Source organism: Paroedura picta, chromosome 4 (genome assembly GCF_049243985.1).
Source record: "Paroedura picta isolate Pp20150507F chromosome 4, Ppicta_v3.0, whole genome shotgun sequence".
In the NCBI taxonomy this organism is placed as follows: Eukaryota; Metazoa; Chordata; class Lepidosauria; order Squamata; family Gekkonidae; genus Paroedura; species Paroedura picta.
In genome coordinates this window covers 62,598,189-62,618,216 of record NC_135372.1, presented here as the reverse complement: position 1 = coordinate 62,618,216, position 20,028 = coordinate 62,598,189, and the positions used below count along the sequence as shown (strand labels likewise).

The window sequence follows — 20,028 nt, the reverse complement described above, 5'->3', positions numbered from 1 at the left end:
AACGCACGACGTCGTAAACAATCTGCAACAATCCTGAAACCGACCCGCAAAAAGCGCTTCGTTGTAGCGCTTCTAGGGGAATCCAGAAAACTGGATTCACCCTCCGGATAGCGATACACTCCTGCAACCAATCTGCAACAGTAGCGCTAAAGACCTGTGCGTTACCATTGTTGCGGGTTCTTCAAAGTCCCTCCTCCCGAGCCTGTCCTCCAAACTTCCGGCGAACTGTTCGCCATTTTTTTTTTCTCCGAGCGAGCGGGGATCTACGAGGCAACGGGACAGCGACTGGCTTTCAAGCACGATCACTTTCGGAAATTCTGCCCGGACACCACAAGAGTTTTTCACAAGCACAGTGGCACACACCGTCACGTTCCCAAAATTTGCCCAAAGCTTAAAACCCCGTCTACCATCGGCCAGTCCTAGCGGAGTCAACGTACAGGGAGCATTTTAAAAAATTTTCCTCTGAGCGTGCCAACGAACATTCGCCGCTCGCAGTCTCCTGCTTAGCTTAGAGGGGTTCAATAGACGTGATTCGTGGTGATTTCATGAGGGGCGGCTTATGTGTAGTGGGTCTTTGTGTGGTTCCCAGTGCGTGCTTGTGCTTGGGTGCGGACAACCCCTTCCATTGGCGGCTAGACCTCCGGCAAGCGGAGTTGCCGTCCCCCGTTCATTTTAAAAAATTTTCCTCTGAGCGTGCCAACGAACGGTCGCCGCTCGCAGTCTCCTGCTTAGCTTACAGGGGTTCAATAGACATGATTCGAGGTGATATCATGAGGGGCGGCTTATGTGTAGTGGGTCTTTGTGTGGTTCCCGGTGCGTGCTTGTGCTTGGGTGCGGACAACCCCTTCCATTGGCGGCTAGACCTCCGGCAAGCGGAGTCGCCGTCCCCCGTTCATTTTAAAAAACATTCCTCTGAGCGTGCCAACGAACGTACGCCAGTTACATGTCATGTTTGGTTGATTTATGCTGTGGCTGGTGAATATTATTGGGGAACTGCCGAGTACTGCCGCACTTGCTCTCGGTTGAACACCGGCATGCGTTTGTGTAATGGCGGACATTTTCCTAAAATGGCTCCCGCTGCATGTTCAAACTGCTCTTCTCGCGTGTAAACGAATACGCGCATGCGTTAAGTCAAACAACAAGGGCGCCAATCTGGCCATTAGGAGCAGATCCTGTTCCCGCGCGAGGAGTTTTGAACGTGACATGTGACCTGATGTGGCCAATGTGCGTGTCCCCTGCTGCCCTCCACCAATCAGGAGCCGGCTAGTCCCTTTGTCTTTGTGTGCGGGAAGGTATATGATCCGTTGCACCCTGCACCTCCCACCACCATTTTGCTCAGCTACTAGCAAAAGCAACATGGAATCGTCTTCTCAAGCCTCGTCCGTCCCTGCAACCGGCCGTGGCCCAACTTGGAGGGACGCGGAGATCAGGGACCTGATCGGGATTTTCTCGGAGGAGAAAATCCAGGACGCGTTCCAGTCCTCCCACAGGAATAGGGAGGTTTTTGAACAAGTGGCTATTAAGATGCGCGCCCTGGGCCACAACAGGACCGGCCTTGAATGCCGGTCGAAGACCAAGACAATGAGGGCAGAGTACATGAGAGCCGTGAACCATAACAAGGGTTCCGGCAACGAAAAGGTGACCTGCCCCTACTTCGAGGAGCAGCGCCAGCTGTACGGGGACGGGGAAGGATCCGGCAGGCCGAAGCGCGTCGGCCGGAGCCTTAAGGTGGTTCGGAAGCCGGCTGCCCCGGTCGAGGAACCACCCGCTGAGGAGGATCCCGGCGAGGGAACCTCCTCCAGCTTTCGCCCTCCACCCCCCGTCCAGCAACGAGCCGCGGAATCGGTAACGCTGGACCTGATCGCCATCGTTCCTGGGGAGCCAGAGGAGGCTCCTGAGCAAACGCCCCTTGCCTCCGGTAAGTGATTTTCTTTTTATTTTATATTTCCTTTTAAGCAAATGTGTGTTCTGACGTTTGGGCATCGTTTTCTCGTGTGTTCGTTGCAACGCATAATACGGTAGGCTGTGGAGAGCTTGCTGTGGTTACTATTTGAAACGGTTTTAATTTTATAATTTTATAATTTAATTTTTAAAAGATTTTAAAAGAAGGTAGGCTGTGGAGTGCTTGCTGTGGTTACTATTTGAAACGGTTTTAATTTTATAATTTAATTTTAATTTTTAAAAGATTTATTAAGATGGTTGGCTGTGGAGTGCTTGATGTGGTTAGTATTTGAAACGGTCATGTTTAACCAACAGCCCCAAAATATTTGCAGCATGCCTCGCCCATAGGCCTTCTGCAGTACTTTGGCTCACAACTTTGGGAGCTTGCTTTGTGGTTCATGGTGTATGCTTGCTCGTTTTTCACTATTTTCTGCTCTTGTCCACAGAGACACAGTTGCCAGGGACGGGGCCCCTAGAGTCTCCAGCAGCACCTGACGTGGATAGTGATTCGGGGGCATCAACTAACATTGGTAGGTATTAGTAAAAATAGGGGGGGGGGGCTGTTTTAACTGCTTTGTGCTTTTCTGTTTGTGCAGGGCAGCAGCACTGCTAAGAGAAAGAAGAGAGTCCCTCTGCGTTGCTGGTGTAGGCTTTGAAGCTGGCTTTGCCACCCTTTGGTCCTAGATCTGTTTTTTTTCCTTTTTTTGCAGATTTCATACCCGGAACACAGGAGGAGGAACAGCCTAGGGTGCTTGGACCTCCTGCCCGGCGCAGGCGGATACAGATTCAAGATGGTGAGCGTGCATGACCTGTTCCTTTCGAGCCATAGCTGCAGGACAATGTCGCTAGGCACTAACCATGTGCTCCCTTTTAATTGTTGAGAGTCCTGCTGTGCAAGTAGGCAAAAGTAAAAGCACACCATGGGCAAACAAACAATAGCCATGTGCTCGCCGGGGATTGTTTAAATTCTTGGCAGGAAAACACGGGGACAAAAAAGAACACCATGTCCACCATGGTGTGTTTTGACTTTTTGGATGTTACTAACAGTTTTGTTTCTCATTTTTTGCCAACAGAGGTTCTTTCAGATGAGGAGGAGGAACCACCCCTGGCTCCAGGCAGCCCACCACCTAGAGGTGCGCTCCCAGCAGAGGAGAGGCTTACGAGGGAACGCGGCAGGCTGAGGCGCGTCTCCGTCTTGACAAGCGTGGGAGAGAGGCTCCTTGAGCACTGCTATGAGGAGTCACGGCGTGCCGCGGCCGCTGACCAAGCCATGCTCACACTCATTGCCCAGGAGGGGAGAAAATTGAGGGCAGTCCTTAGAGAGACAAACCAAATCCTACGCGAAGGCGTGGAGGAGGTGCGTCTGATAAGGAGACTCATGGAGAGGGCTGTAGCGGTCATGGAAAGGGCCTACCCTCCACAAATCGCCCCCCCACCACCACCCACACCAACACCACCACTTCCAGCACCCACCCCACCGACTCCCTCTCAGAATGCCTCCACCCAAACAAGAAGGAGGACTATTCTCGGAAAGAGAAAAATAAAACCAGCAGACAAGTACTCCCCCTCCTAGTTTTGCCCACTTTTTCTATTTCATGTTATCTGTGTTTTGTTGTTTGTTGAATAAAGTTTATATTTTTGACTCTGTCTCTGTGTACCCTACTGTAGAATCTGCAAGGCTGAAAGCGGCCTCTCTAGTGATTGTGTATATTGTGGTACTGCTGTGTGGGTTGGAGGTTGGAGGGGTGTTAGTTCAAGGAGTTTTAGGAGTGTGGTGTGGGGTTAAATATGTGCGAGTTTAAGAAGTCACACTGGAGTCTTGTTATAAAATTTGCAATAACATTTTATTTTAAAAAACATTTTAACAGGGGAAAAACATTAGGGAATGAAACTTGGAGCCCCACCAGCACCACCACCCCCCACCCCCCTGGAAAACCAATTTTTTTTAACAAAAGTATACATTTAACAGGGGAAAAACATTGGGGAATGAAACTTGGAGCCCCCCCCCCCAACCCCTACCCCAAAACACAAACAGGAAACAAAACTCAGGTCCCACCGCTCCCCTCCCCAGCCCCTTCCATCGCCCTAACTCTCCTGCACAGCCGTCCCACGGTCCCCCTAACTTTGCGCCGGAAGAGCTCTTCGTCCTCCTTCTTCTTAACTGTGGGGAGGGAGAAAAAGTACACATTAGTACCACACATATTTTCAAATTTCTTTAGTTTACATGCATACACTTTTAAGTGGCCTTAGCCACAGTGTGAGAAGAGTTGGGCAGTGGGGAACATAACCTACGCTCTTCCGCCTCCCTCTGTTGCCTGTGCTGCTCAATCTCCCCTTTCAGCTCCGCCACTTGAGCCTCCAGGGAAGTAACTCTGGCCTCCATGGCACGCAGCCTTGCCTCCACAGTTTCAGCTATAGAAATCAAACAAAGAATTTGATCACACTCCAAAAGGAAGCATCACATCAGGCTCCCATATGGCTCCGTGTGGGTACACACACATGGGTCTCCCTCACAGACATAAAACTCTCACCTGCAGCCTGTCCCGAGGTGGAAGGTCCCTCTTCCTCCCCCTCCTCACGCTCAGGTGCTGTTGCCAGCTTGGATGGTGATTGTGTGGCTGGGCAAAGAAAAAGACAAATCATAATTAAAAGCACACAAAACAGAGATGAAACACAGCTGGTGGACACACCACAGTTAGAGTCTAAGCGCATAACCAAAGTGGTTCTACAGTACTGGCTGGCTAAGTCTGAGGGGGTTGACAGCATCTAAATACTTTCTCGAATTTCATTGGGGACAGTAGGGGAAAGAGGCAGCTAGTCATTCCATGCATGTTTAAGGGCAAAACACAACGAGGGCAGCACTCACCCATATGCCTCCTCATGTCCAGGGGGGGCTTCCCAGCCTTCTCCCATATTTTCACCATCTGGTCGTGGAAGACCGTCCTCCCACTTGGCTGCGGGATCCCCCCCCACTGTTCCAGACTGTTTAGGAAGTCCAGCTTAAGGCGCTTGAATTTTGTCCGGACCTGCTCCCAGGTCCGGACATAGCCCCTCTCCCTCAGCTTTGAAGCCAACACCAGGTAGGCACCCTTGGTGTGGCAATGGGTGCTGGCCATTAGGCGGCCAACACTTTTTGATTGTAGCACCAGCTCCAGAAGTGCCTCAGCCTCGGCGCGCTGCCAGAAGGAGCCCTTCCGTGGCTTCGGCATCTTCGGAATGACGGTTAGGGAACGAACGTGCGTTGCTCCGATCGACCACCCCGTTTTTTAAATGTATCAAAGCTGCCCACCAATAAAATTATTCCTTGGAACATGAGTGGATTGATCCTCCGGTTTGACAGGGGTCGCCAATACTTCCTGGCTACCCGCCTCCCCGAACTTTCCCCATTCAGCGCTTCCGTATTGTGTTTGTCAATTTCAGTGGGGAGTTAGCATTTAGGGCTGTCAAAGTGCTTTTGGACCAGAGAATCCCCGTTTTTTTGCTGGCAAAGTACACAAACCGCACAAGACAAGGTTAAACAAAGAACACAAAACTTTATTCAACAACAGAGTAGGAAAAACAATTAAACACGCCTCCTGTTTCTGTAGATGTGGGTGGCTATGGCGTCCCGAACCTTGCACCCCTCAGCATATATCCTTTTTCTCCTTGCTTCAGGGATGTCCTGTGTGTCCTGAAGGACTACAGGTTCAGGTTCGTCCTCAGGGAAGGGGATGTTATGTCCCTTGTCCTCGCATATGTTGTGCAAAATCACACATGCGATTATCAGCGGAGTCACATTGTCAATATGTACATGGAGTCGTGACATTAAACAACGGAACCGTGACTTCAAACGTCCAAAGGCACGCTCCACTACATTCCTTGCCCGGGAGTGACTGAGGTTGTAGTGGCTCTGCACGTCCGTCCTTGGCCGCTTGTAGGGAGTCATGAGCCAGCGTCGTAATGGGTAGGCTCCGTCCCCGAGGACCAACGCCGGCACACGCACGCCCTCAATGGTGGCGGTGGGGTTTCCTGGAACAAAGACCCCTTCGTCCATGGCTTTCCTGAGGTTGGATTCCCTGAAAACAAGGGCATCATGCCTCCTGCCACTCCACCCCACCTCGGCATCGATAAACCGGCCGGAGAAGTCCACTGTTCCTTGCAGGAGAACAGAGCAAAAGTCCTTCCTGTTCCCGTACTCTTTTATGCTTCCCCCGGGGGCACGGATAGGGATGTGGCTTCCATCGACGGCCGCAAAACAATGCGGGAATCCAAGCCTGGCAAACCCGTCCATACTCTGGAATAAGGGAAAGAAAAGAATATAAGCCATGGCATGTCAGCGTGGGGTGTATCGCGTCTTCGTTGCTGACCTGTCAAACAAGAAAAAAAATTTAAAGGGCAAAGGGGATGGAATGACACTCACCGCTCCAAGCCGGTCTCCGAGGCACACGACTTTGCTGAACAATTCCGCCTCCATGGCGAGGCAGAACTCCTTAAGGATATCGCCAACCGTAGTGACTCCGAGTCCGAATTGCTGGGCTACTGTCCGGAAGTACTGAGGGGTGGCCAAGTACCACAATGCGGCAGCCACCCTTTTTTCAACTGGAACGGGGCGCCGCATGCCAGTGACTTGCCTCTCCATGCGTCCACGTAGAGCCTCCACGAGTTCAAAAAATGTCCCCCTCGACATCCTGAAGTTGGCAATCCAGTGGTCATCATCCCAGCGAGTCCACACAAAATTCTCCCACCAGTCAGAGGATCGTTCGTCCACCCAGAACCGGGGGGGGAACCGGACCTCTGCCAGAGCTTGCCAGCGTTTCTTGGCCGCCATGGTTACCCTTACAGAACGTCTTCTGCTGCTGGTCAGCGTTCCGGCCACCCGTTCTCGGTACTCCGCGATAGCATACGTCCGACGCGACAAGGCGGTATTCATGCGCTGGACCACCGCGAGCATGTAAGCCAGCAATTGAAAAATAAGCCTCTCCATTGCAACGTTGACCTGTGCTGCGGGCAGTAGGCTACGCAAACAAAAGAGTGAGGCCGACCGCGTGTCTGCCCAGGTGCATATAAGCAGGTAACCTGTGGGCGTGTACTGTGGGCGGGGATTAACCAATCAAACATGTCAATGCATCTGGTTCCTAGAAAACAATAGAAAACACGTTCCAAGGGCGCCAATGATCGGACGATAACGCGTTGCTACGGGGTTTCCTGGGTTTTTTAAAAAAAAAGGGAACCCCGACAAGTTCGGCTTCAGGGTCGAGGTCAAAGGTGTGCCTGCAGTTTGATTGACGGGCACGGGAGGCCAGAAGCGCTAAAAAGGGACCTCCTTTGTAGCGATAAGACGGAGAACCGGAAGCCTGTGGGTTACGAAAGTGGCGAGAAGTGAAAGTGCCAAATTCCGCAAAAACCGCAGCTGTGCGTTACGGGCACGGCTAGTTACATTTCGCTACTTGAAGTAGCGCTTTCACAAACGGCAACCAAATAGCAACTTTGAGCTCTGTGCGAAATGGCCCTGTATATCTGAAGACCAGATTTTTCCTCAGAGAAAAAGTTACTGTTAAAGATTGTATTTGACTGTTCTCTAGTATGTTAGTAAACATATTCATTACTACTACAGAAAACAATATTCCTTATTATTTAAAATAAGAAGAAAATAACTAAGGAATTGCTGTTGTCACCTGGCAGCTTTTATTTCCATTTTTTCTCATTCCGCTGAACAAACTCTGACTGGCAGATTACTGTAAATTGACCAGCTTCCACAAATGATTTCATCATTTGTTTTTCTAGCTAAGTTATTGATAGAAATCAAAATCTCAATATTTTTACCATTAAACCCAAGAGAGACAACACTGTGGAGTAAGTGGCTGTGCAAACTCTCCCTCCTCCCCATTATCAGCAATCCTGGATTTGAAATATTGCAATCCACAGGGAGGGAAAGTTCACAGTCACTTCCTTTGTGTAGTCACCCCTACAAATGACCAGACATTTGCATGGAGGCACAGGGAAGGCCAGTGTGCTTGTTTCTGTTCTCCCTCTCTATGCATTTGGATTCAGTGGATGCTTGGGGATGTCAGGTATATCAGCTCCAGATATATGGCTCTGGAAACGTAATAAAGCTTGTGTAGTCTACTTTTTCTGTTGCTGTTGTGACCAAAATGTATTAGTTGCAAGTGTCATTTAACAAAAATACACAAACATAAAAACAACCCCAAGAAAACCTTATAAAACAAATTACATGAAAATACTAATTATATAAGAATGTTGATCAAAGCACAGGTGCTCAAGATAAAACAAAAACTTTACAAAATGCTGTTTCCATGCTAAACTGTGACTTGATAATGGGACAATTATATAACATCTGTTAATAACATCTGCTAATTATATCAAAGATTTGGATTTCTAAAAAGTCAAGCAGATAATTTACGATTTGTCAGCAGAATGAAACATAGTGATCTTTCACTCACAATGTGCAATAACTGCCAAGAGAGTAGGACAGATGTATGTTTCAGATGTTGACCCTTTCACTCACAAGGGTCAACATCTGAAACATACGTCTGTCCTGCTCTCTTGGCAATTATTGTACATTTAACTTCGAAGGAAGCATAAAATAGAAGAATGAGGAAAAAAGGAGCTTTTTAGAACAGTCTTCCAAAAATAAAGGAGAGAGGAAACTCCTCAAAACCGCAGTCAACACAAGACAGCTGGGAGCTCAAAAGCCGAACATTTCTAATTTCATGTAGGCCTAGTCTCTTAGTATTATGGACTGTGTAAAAGATTTTCCATTTTGGTAGCACTCATCTCAGACATAAACCACCAATTTTCTCTGATTAGAGACGGCTGTCCAAGCTCTCTATTCTCAAGAGCCAAAATACTATGGAGATCATGAAACCTCTCCACAGAAATTACTCCCGTTGTATCAAACAACATCTGGATATTTCAGTTACCCAGTCAGCATTTTGACTATGATTTGGATGAATAATAGTCTACTGTCACAGTGAGATTTAAGGCAGTATATCAAAAATTTAGTAGGGGGAAAATGTGAACATACTCCTGGGTTCTAAATACCTGTACCCCCTTACATGCCTGTATCATTGGCATAACATCAGTATATGTGCCACTGTGCTGGTACTATGGTTGGCATCCAATGTTTCCTATTGAAGGGTAGTTTTCTATAGCTCTTACAATCATGAGAAAGCCAAACTTCATATAGGGCTGTATTTAAACTTAACAGTCTCTACGGAAGAAAATAAGGGTCCAGTCAAATTATTATGATGGTATATAGAGCTTTAACAGTGAAAAGGCATTCAGGCTCACATGCTCCTTGTATCACCATCTTTTTGCCAATATTTATGGTTGCTATTTATGCCTCTTCTGAAGGTCTAGTCAGACACTAAATCAGAGAAGAGGTTCTCGTCATTATGATCATGCTTGTAATGAGCAGGCAACTGAAATTATGTAATTTGTTAACACTGTGTCAAAATTCTCTAGAAGCTACTTTCAGACACAAGTATTTCCTGATGTGGCAAACAGGCTTCCAAGCAAATGGTAGGAACAGGGTCTCAGCCAGTAAAAGCTGCCTACCTCTTTTCTGTTCACATATTTGCTTCAAGCGTACAGAGCAGTTTTACATAATTCTTTTTATCTCCTACTCTGTTTACTGAGGCAATAAACATATTATTTATTAATTTATTTCATAAAATCTACACCTGTCCTATCTGTCCACCAAGACAGCTAACAACTTAATAAAATCACATCTTGAAAACCATTAAAACTAACTAAAACTAACTAAAACTATTAAAAACTAAAACTAGAGTTAAAATGCAAAGAAAAAAGGAGTAACAATTAAAACATAGGGCAGGAGGACAGATAACTGAGTAACCCCCCCCCACCAAAACACAAAAAACAAAAAGTGTTTACCCACAGGTGGAAGATGACAATAGAAGGGGATTGGTGAGTCTCCTTGGGGTTCCAGAGTTCCAAATTTATTTATTTCTTAGATTTTGGTGACATAATAAAGAAGGCGTCTCCCACGTTGCTTTCTGCCTAATCGCAGAAGGCAGAGGCACCCGAAACATTGTCTCTGAAGATATCTGCAGTGGTCAGTTTGGTTCATAAGAGAATAGAAGGAAATCCTATATAGCCCAAGCAATATAGGGCTGTGAAGGCCAGCAATACCACATTCAATTGTGCTTGGAAACAGACTGGCAGCCAGTGTAGGTGAACCAAGATCAGAGTGATATGATTCCTATGTAAACATAAGATCAGCAACTTTACTCTATAAAGATTTAGATAATTTTCATGTAGGGAATGACCTCTACATTAAGACCTTAGAACAGGCCTTCTCAACTTTTTAACCATTAAGAACCCCCTGAAACATTCTTTAGGATTTGAGAAACCCCAGAAGTGGTATGATGGTGCAGAATATGGTCGGAAAGCTGTGTGAATGCCCATCTGTAGGCCCTCCCCTTCCCATCTTCTCCAGGTCCATCACTGGCCATTTCGGGGGGGGGGGAGGAGGGCATGACCATAACATGGTCATATCACCTGAGAAATGTTTAACAAATTTTAAAAATATATACAAAATTAACTCCCACCCATTCACAAAACCCTGGTTGAGAAAGACTGCCTTAGAAGCAAACGAACAGTGACTTCACCATATATAATTTTCATTATTTTAAAAGAAAGACATGTTATTTTGTACTATTGTTCATTTCATTATTCATTTTATGCATTTAATCTCATACTTCAACTAACAGGATCCCATTAGCAACTGCACAAGTCTAAAATTTTATGCAAAAATTATGGAAGAACTTATATCAAATGTTTACATATTCTTACCTTTGGACCTTCTGGACCATTCAGACCAGGAACACCAATATCTCCTGGAAAACCCTAAGATTTTTGGGAAAAAAGTTTTTATTATGCTTGGTCTTGGTCCAGTGGCCCTATGGAGAAAAACATTAATAATATGTGATGTGTATGAACTAGCCTTCATTAAAATCAGCATTTTAAAAACACATTCTAAATTTCAATAAATATTCTAGAACAATACAAAACATTTTACTAATATTTCCCTATTAAGATTCCTTATCATCATCATCATCAACTCACTTATAGTCCACCTTGTTCACCGGGACTCAAGGTGGATTACAAATACAATAAGAACTATGCAATCTATTTGCAAGTGCTTTACAAAGTATGATATAAACATGTGAATCTAAAAGCCTATGTTCCCATTAAAATAGATAAAAACAGTGGGTGGATTACAGATACAAGAAAAATTGGTTCCCTTTAATTCATATGAAAAACTCATCTCCCTTTCCTTACCATCTGTCACCACTTTCCCTGTTCATCAGGTAAGTACTCCTCACAAGATTCCAAAAGGGAATAAAAGTCCACTATTATCCGTTACAGTTCAGCCTCCTTGTTCCTCAGGATTAAAAAAAACAAAAAACCACTGACATAGCTAGACTAGACTAAGGAGGTGGTGAGCCCCCCCTCACTGGCAGTCTTCAAGCAAAGGTTGGATACACACTTTTCTTGGATGCTTTGGGCTGATCCTGCGTTGAACAGCGGGTTGGACTAAATGGCCTGTGTGGGCCCTTCCAACTTTATGATTCTATGATCTTCATCTCAACTTGCTCTCATCCCACAAAACCAGGGGTTGCTCAAGATCCATAGAGTTCTATCACCAAACCCTCCCCACAGTTTCTCCCAGAACCACAGAAGAAGAAAAAAGAGGCAGAGAGCCAAGGTTGAAGCCTGGACCTGGTGAAGAACTACATGCCTAGCATGTACTCTCCTCTAGTTGTAGTGTCCTCTAGTTGAAGTGTGTATGCGCATGAAAACTCATGTCTTGAATACATCTTTTTTGGTCTTAAAGGTGCTACTGGACTCAAATTTTGTTCTCCTCTAGTTGTACTCAGAGCCTCTTGTGGCGCAGAGTGGTAAGACAGCCGTCTGAAAGCTTTGCCCATGAGGCTGGGAGTTCAATCCCAGCAGCCGGCTCAAGGTTGACTCAGCCTTCCATCCTTCCGAGGTCGGTAAAATGAGTACCCAGCTTGCTGGGGGGTAAACGGTAATGACTGGGGAAGGCACTGGCAAACCACCCCGTATTGAGTCTGCCATGAAAACGCTAGAGGGCGTCACCCCAAGGGTCAGACATGACTCGGTGCTTGCACAGGGGATACCTTTACCTTTACCTTTAGTTGTACTCAAGAGGAAGATTAAACTCCTTGTGTCTGAATGGGATAGTTGACCTAACCATTTCCAGAGGAATAAATGAACCAGCAGATCCCTTTGTAACTCCTCAGTTAAATTTCAAGATATCAGTTGTTCAGCTTGTGCTAAACTCAGGACAGCTTCTGTTTGGAGAGCCAGCTTGGTGCAGTAGTTAAGAGAGGCAGCCTCTAATCTGGAGAACCTTTCATTGTTCTGCCACACTAGGGCCCATTATGCACGGCCGCCGAAACGGCGATTTCGGGTCACATGGAAAATGCGGAGGGGGAAGACGCGAAGCACACCGGTTATGCATGGGAGGGGGCGCGACAGCGGCAAAACCCAGAGTAACCGATTATGCACGCGGCAATCCCGGCGCCACTTCTGGTTGCGCCCCGGTCACCCAGAAGCTGCGCTTTCTTCAGTGTTCCGTTGACGCGGCTTTTTCGGCGGCATGCACCGAAGCTGCAGCTGGTTGCAGCCAGCTCCGTGCGTTATTGGTGATTTTAGTCGCCGCCATTCCACCCCGAATGTGCGTTATTCCCCCCGTGCATAATGGGGCTAACAGATACGTAGGCACTGAGGTCTTAACTAGACTATACAAAGCAATGGGATGGATTTAGCAGATGTATTAATAAGGACTGACAAAGTTGATCTTTCTTCACTCTTCCTTCCTCCTAAGCAACTGCTGTATGTCCATAAATCCATCTCTGAGATGGGGTCAGTCTTACAAGTTAAATATATCACGTCAGGATGCTTCAAGCAACAAGGGAGATCCCAGTAAAATAGTCTCTTTCTCTTTCCTTGACTAAGACAGACAAAATTTAACTTGATTCCCCATCATCATTGCAATGCCAGTCCCCCATCCTATGAAACTTTTTGTTTGAGAGACTCAACTATCAGACGAGTTCTGGGACAAAGAGCTTGGAGAAGCAATGAAGAAAGATCCACTTAAGCAATGTATTACATGAACTCTTCTGTTGAATCCATTATGAAATCCTCAAGGCAGTTAGTATAATTAACCAGATACCTTAATTGGCAGCTAGTTAGATAGCTGGGCAAGAAATAGTCAGGCAAGGAAAGGTACCATCAAATCATATACAGATTTTATACATGGCAGGAGGAAAGCTCTTCTCCATGTTCTAAGTGACATGCAAGCATGTCCTATTTCTTCCATCTCTATTAGTTTCTGGGGATGGGCCTCAATTCCCACTACAAATAAGGAGAGGCTGCAAGGTCAAAGTTCAACATGGCTCCTGAGTGAGGAACATTGTGAAATAGCTTAAATTACTTTCTTACTTCTTAATACATAATAAAAAAAAACACCTCCAGTTTTTATATCCATAAGAGTCGAAAATTCTTAACAACTATAGCTAAATATTCTTTGTGGCACAGAATTATAATCTTTGCTTCGCCAAAGAATGGGAAACTAAGAAAATCATGAGACTCAACTGAGTCACTGTCTCAGATAGACTTATGAGTGACTATGTGACTGCAAAGAGATCTGAACTACAGGCCAGATTTAACAGTGCAGCAGAGGAAGACTTTACAGAGGTCTGCAGTGTGGTGCCTTCCTATTTTTAGGATGGGGGCAGGTAGGGCTTTTGTCCAGAAACATTTCTGATTAGCTACAGGAAATTAGATTAGCTGTGCAGAATTTTTAGAATGTTGCTTTGGCACCAGCTGCTAACACATCACAAAGACCTTCACTGGGAAATTGAAGTTAAGCTGCAGCAATTTTTGTGGCTGGGCTCTGCCTCCTGTGGCAACCATGTACGACTATGCTCACCATGCCTTGTCAGAATTCCAAAGGTGCCCACAGGTTTAAAATTGTTCGTGACCCCTGTTATACAGTAAAAAAAATGAACCAGACTATTTGAAAAAGGATGAGGGCATAAACCAGACAATTTTAAACGTAACAGGATTGGTGTACTTCAGCTGCAGCCAGCATCAAATAGGATGAAGTATTCAATTTTGAAAATTGTTTCTTACCTCTGGTCCTGGAGGGCCTGATGGTCCCTGACATCCAGAATCTCCTGTTTTACCCTAAAATTAGAACTTGCATTATAAATTAAATTTTGCAGGTCTGCAAAAGAGGTTTTCTGTCAATTAACACAGCCATAAATCCAACAACCAGTGATTTTTTTAATAAGCTGCAATTATTTTGCTTTTTGAATTGTTTAAAGGCTTTTCTTATATGCAGTATTTGCCGGTGTATAAGACGACTGGGCGTATAAGACGACCCCCCAACATATAATATAATTTAATATAAATTAATATAAATGTTTAATTTAATATAAAATCTTAATTAAAGTGTCAAAGAATACAAAATTTAAATAATAATACATACCATGGGACCGGGCTTTCCTCTGATTCCTGGAGGACCTGGCAAACCAGCAGCACCCTTTCAGAAAAACAATTAAGTTTCTACCATTTCAATGGATGGAGGGACGTTATTGTTTATAGACAAAGACTATATATATAGTCCATGTATTGTTCTTATGTCATTATGTAAAACGCCCTGAGCCCCCGGGGAGGGCGGTACATAAATATAATAAATAAATAGATAAATCCTGCCCGGATCAGGTTCAAGGTTCTGTTTTTGACCTTTAAGGCTATACGCGGGTTGGGACCCACATACCTGAGGGACCGCCTACCGCCCTATATCCCCCGCAGGGCTTTACGCTCAACGGGGGAGAATCTCCTGATCATTCCTGGCCCTAGAGAAGCGCGCCTGGCCTCAACCAGGGCCAGGGCCTTTTTGGTCCGGGCCCCTGCCTGGTGGAATGAGCTCCCGGGTGAGCTACGGGCCCTACAGGACTTACCAGCTTTCCGCAGGGCCTGCAAGATGGAGCTCTTCCGCCAGGTTTTTGGTTGAGGCCAGGGTCAGCGAATGAGTGCCAGCATTCCCCCCCCCAGACCTAGTAAGTTAGATCTCCTCCCCACCCTTCCTGCCGCTCTGATAGCAGGGGATAGGAATAATGAGAGCTTCCGCCATGTTGTGATTGTTTTTAAAGTCTCTTAATGGGTATTTTAATGGGGATAGGATTATTGTGACCCGCCACGAGCCTACAGGGAGTGGCGGGAAATAAATCTAATTAATAATAATAATAATAATAATAATAATAATAATAATAATAATAATAATAATAATAATAGTAATAGTAGTAGTAGTAGTAGTAGTAGTAGTAGTAGTAGTAGTAGTAGTAAATAAATATATAAATAAATGTGTGTGTGTGTGTTTGTGTGTGTGTCTGTGTGTCTGTGTATGTATATGTATAACACAGTTTAAAACAATATTGGATATAATTCCAGATCAGGCTTAAGGTTTTGGTAATTACATTCAAGGCCATATGCAGTCAAGGCCTAGTGTATCTCTCTCCCTATGCCCCTCAAAGAGTTCTGTGTTCTACCACCTCCAACCAGCTAGTGATCCCTGGTCCCAAATAAGTCTGCTTGACCTTAACCAGGGCCAGAACCTTTTCTGTCCTGACCCCCACTTTGTGGAACGAGCTCCGAGAGGAGATCAGGGCCCTAATGGAACTAAAACAATTCTGTAGGGCCTGCAAAAGGAAGCTCCCCTGCCAGGCATTTGGTTGAGGTCAACTGTAACTAAACAACCTCTACTGGATTCCCAAACATCCCTCCCTTGAACCCATATGACGGTTCTGACCAACTATGGGTCTGTTAAATTGTTTACCCTGCTAGGATGTTATTTCTCTGTTTATTGTTATTAAATTATTATTACAGTTATCTTCATTTGTTATAATCACTGAGTTTGATGTATTGTTTACATTCTATGTGAACCACCCCGAGCCTTACGGGAGGGCAGAATACAAATGTAATAAAATAAATAAATAAATAAAACAGTATAAACAAAGGTATGGAAATAAGTCAGATCCCGGTAAATACCATATATTAAAAGGTTAAAAATATTAACTCCCTGATGGGGCAAGTTTGCCTCTCAATGCAAATAATGACACATTATAAGTAATCATAGTATTAATATCTGATAACAGAAAGACCAATTTATCTGTGTTAGTATAAAACCAATAGACATATCTTTATTACGGTTGTAGACCAGCAAAGTCAAAATTAGCAAAAAATAAAATAGCCAAAAACAGGCATTTACTCATAAAGTAACAATATATAAAACAGCTTCAATAGAAATCTAGAAATCTAGATATAAATTTAGTCCTTGGCTCCAAATATAGAAAACAATCTAGATAAGTTACATGGTGTACATGGGAGTAATGACCAATGGCATGGTTTGAAAATGCAAATCGGTAAAAGTCATTTGAAGATTGTGTAACGAGATGGTAACTAGATAATTAGATCTAAAATGAACTTCTTCCACTTCAAAAATGACTATCTTTAACCGCTCCTGTGGAGCGGATAAAATAAAGCCCTAAGGGCTATTGGGGAGGAGTTAGGGCGGGCTTTGTCCGTGATAAAAACTCGGAAGGCCAAATCAGGAGCCGCTGCACGGCTCCTGATTCGCCCCTCTGAGTGCTACTCAAAGGCAAGCGGCAACTGGGGAGGCGCGCAAAGCCTCTTGCCACTTGCCCCGGCCTCGCCCGCCAGAGGACTCGCCGCGCCGAAGGACACACTGCCTTCGTCCACGGTCAGTCCTCCTGCCTTCCTATCATCCTGGGGAAAGGAGCCGGGACACTGTGTCGAAGTCGCGGCAACCAGCCTCCTTTCCTCCTCCCTCACCACACTACACGCCCGCACTACACCAACTGCCCCCTCCATCCCCAGACCCCTTCCCACCCTGTCGCTGCTCCCCTCGCTTTAAACACCCTCCCCCACACACACTCACGCACCTGCCGCCCGCCGGCCCCTAACCCCCCAACCTCCCCGCGCCCCACCGCCGCTTCCCACACTTCCAGCCCACACACACACACACACACACACACTCACCCGCCCGCCGATCACCCTACCACCCTCCCCAGACCCCTTCCCGCCACACCGCCGCCACTTCCCACGCTTCCAGCACACACACACACACTCACCCTCCCGCCAGCCATCCAATCACCCCTCCACCCTCCCCAGACCCCTTCCCGATGCAGCCTCCCCAACACGACGGTCACCTTACCCTGGTCCTCCGCATCCCTGGCCCTTCCCTTCCATTTCGCCTGCCACGGCCCCAGCCGCCAAGCTCTGCCTGGCTGCTCCCATGGCCCTGAACTGAACCACGCATGCGCAGAGTCAGGCACATGCCTGGTTCTGAAGCCTACTTGCTGCCACAGCCCCAGCACCCCACCCACTCACTGATGGACGCATGCCCGGAATCCCAAGCATGCGTCCTTCCCCTCCCCATCACCTGCGCCGCCCCCCAGACCACGCTCTGACGCTTCCCCGCCTTCACCCAACATCTGCTGCACACTACTACCCAGCCTCCTCCCCCCAGCACCCTCTGAGGCCACTTCTCCAAACGCCCTACCTCTGCCCATTTTTATAAATGGGCTTTATCCCTAGTACATTCCCATAAAAATAAAAGCAACTAACAGTGTAATCCTGTTCGTCATTTTTCAAAAACTGTATACTTCCAGTTTAGTAATAAAGTATCCGTAGAGAGCAGTGCTCCCCAACCTTTTTATAACCGGGGACCAGTCAACGCTTGACAATTTTACTAGTCTTTTGCCAAGGGACATCGCCACCACCACCTGAGCCCCTGATCCACTTGCTTTCCTGCCGACGCCCCTGACTTCCCGCTGCCTGTTGGGAGGGACTGCCAGCAGCAGCTGCGCAGTGCCATGCCGAGTGGAAGTCCCAGCCATGGCGGCTGCTAGAGAGCACCAAAGGTGAGCCGGCAACAGAGTGGCAGGGCAGCCCCCGAGGAAGCAGCTGGGGAGGAGGACAAGGAGGAGCCACGGTCCAGTACCAACTGATCCATGGACCGATACTGGTCTCCGGACCGGGGATTAGGGACTGCTGATATAGAGGACCAGGAAACTCCTGTAGATAAATACTATAAAGGTCTAGCTCAGGAAAAATAATTATTTTGACTTTTAATATTTTCTACATTACAAATTTCATAAAAATGAAGAGCTTAAATTCCAAGATAACTAAGCCCTCTAAAATTTTGTTGAAATAGAGTTGTTAGACATTCTTACCTTATCTCCTGGGTACCCCAGCTCTCCCGGCTCTCCTGTAATACCTTGTTCACCCTAAAATACATTATTATATACAGACCCATCAAGAGTGTGTGTTTATACATAGTGTGTTTATAAAATCTAACATTTATGACACAGGAATATCACAGTTTTAGAACATCTAATCATTAAAGCAAAGTGCAAAGTTTGATGTCATTATTCACACTAGTAAAATTTAAGACTTGGATCCCAAGGATCCTTCCTGCTAGTGGTGGTGCTTTCCTCCAGTGCAAAGCATCTTCTTCACCTTACTCAAGAGATCTTTCAAAACTCTTACATCCATGGAAGATTTATTGTGTTTAAAGAGCACTATTACAAAGGGAACAGATCTTAAGAATCTACCCAATAGCAGCAAAAGTATATGTTGGCTGAAGTTATATATAACAAATGTTGAAATAAATGCAGAACCTTATTGAAGTGCTTTAAAAAGTGTGACAGGACTCTTTGTAGAATTGCACCAGTATATAAGGTTCAGACTTAAAATAACTGATAATGAAACTATTTAGATCACCTTATCACCTTTCAATCCAGGTTGCCCCATACTCCCTGGAAGACCCTATACAAAAGAAAAATAAAAGAGCAGCAAATGTAACATTTCATGCTTTGGTATAGAAAAGAATTAAGCAGATGAAAGGCATTTAGTAGATACTATCTACATAATATTTTAAGGTTCTTTCCTTGGCTGTGTATTCATTTCTGGGCATGGAATTGGCATCTGGGCATGGAACAGGGTCACTGTGTGTGGTTCCTCCACATACACTCCCTTTTCCTCATGAAATGCTGGTCATTTTGCTGCTTCCACGGACCTCTTTCTTCAAGACTTGTAATTATCATTTCCCCCAAAGTTCTCTCTCCCCTCTCCTCCCTGTATTTCTCTTAGCTAGCTCTTGTATATGTGTTTACTGTGTGCATTTTTGCTTTATTCTTTCTCCTTTAATAAAAACCTTTCCAGTTAGTTTATTTCAAGATTTCTTTTTAGGGAAAAATCCCCATATACATAGGTGGAGAAAAGAGGGGAATCAAACAACTCAAAATCTTCCAATTTGTGTCAAAACAGTCAAGCTACAACAAACAAAAAATAAAATATTATATAGTGTGCACATATAAAATTAAAAACATTAGGGGTCTGAATATCAGACTGTACAATTTACAAACATTCCTGGTGGATGAATATGTTCTGTGAACCACATAAAACCAGATGTGTTTAAGCTTCCACAGCCTTCCTCAGTGGCTACAAATACATTAAATATATATAACACACATTCAGACAGTATACATATTTTTCACAACTAGGTGTTGCTCTCTCTCATGTTATGAACTTAAGCAAAGAATTCATCTTTAAATACTGGTTGATGTTACACACATCGAGCTATTGGGAATTCCATACCAGATCAAGTTGTTTGAGTACAGGAAGAACCATGGCCCTATGTATAAGAAATTCATCCACCAGGAATGTTTGTAAATTGTACAGTCTGATATTCAGTGTTTTTAATTTTATATGTACACAATAAATAATAAATATTTTTGTTATTTGTTGTAGTTTGGAGAAGCTTACAAACTAGAGACTCCATGTTACTCTCTCACATTCTGTCTCCTTAAATTACCAACTCATTAGGAGATCTCTTATTTGAGTAACACTTGGGGTTTGTCAGTGACTGACACCATGCCTTTGTAACACCTTCCCAGAAAACATTAGGGGCTTCTACCCTCCTGACTTTTTGGTGAGGCTATGCAA

At 45.3% G+C, this 20,028-nt stretch overlaps 2 protein-coding genes and 1 long non-coding RNA gene across 11 annotated transcripts in view; 2 read left to right on the top strand and 1 right to left on the bottom strand.

Annotated features, from left to right (window-relative positions):
- Nucleotides 1–20,028, bottom strand: part of COL24A1 (collagen type XXIV alpha 1 chain) — a 234,520-nt gene that overhangs the window by 125,916 nt on the left and 88,576 nt on the right. For all 7 annotated transcript variants that reach the window (XM_077333120.1, XM_077333124.1, XM_077333121.1 and 4 more), the window contains exons 16-20: nucleotides 18,805–18,849; nucleotides 18,255–18,308; nucleotides 14,486–14,539; nucleotides 14,128–14,181; nucleotides 10,756–10,809 (exon numbers count right to left, since the gene is read on the bottom strand). In XM_077333120.1, the coding sequence (XP_077189235.1) occupies nucleotides 10,756–10,809; nucleotides 14,128–14,181; nucleotides 14,486–14,539; nucleotides 18,255–18,308; nucleotides 18,805–18,849 (261 nt within the window). The remainder of the gene's footprint in view (nucleotides 1–10,755; nucleotides 10,810–14,127; nucleotides 14,182–14,485; nucleotides 14,540–18,254; nucleotides 18,309–18,804; nucleotides 18,850–20,028) is intronic.
- The window catches only part of LOC143835474 (uncharacterized), a 48,622-nt gene that overhangs the window by 448 nt on the left and 28,146 nt on the right, over nucleotides 1–20,028 (top strand). The gene's annotated exons all lie outside the window — the stretch shown is intronic.
- On the top strand, nucleotides 33–3,583 carry LOC143835472 (uncharacterized). The gene is made up of 4 exons (XM_077333127.1): nucleotides 33–1,918; nucleotides 2,388–2,471; nucleotides 2,652–2,735; nucleotides 3,015–3,583. The coding sequence occupies exons 1-4, from the start codon at nucleotides 1,297–1,299 to the stop codon at nucleotides 3,512–3,514; spliced, it is 1,290 nt and encodes a 429-aa protein (XP_077189242.1). The 5' UTR covers nucleotides 33–1,296; the 3' UTR covers nucleotides 3,515–3,583.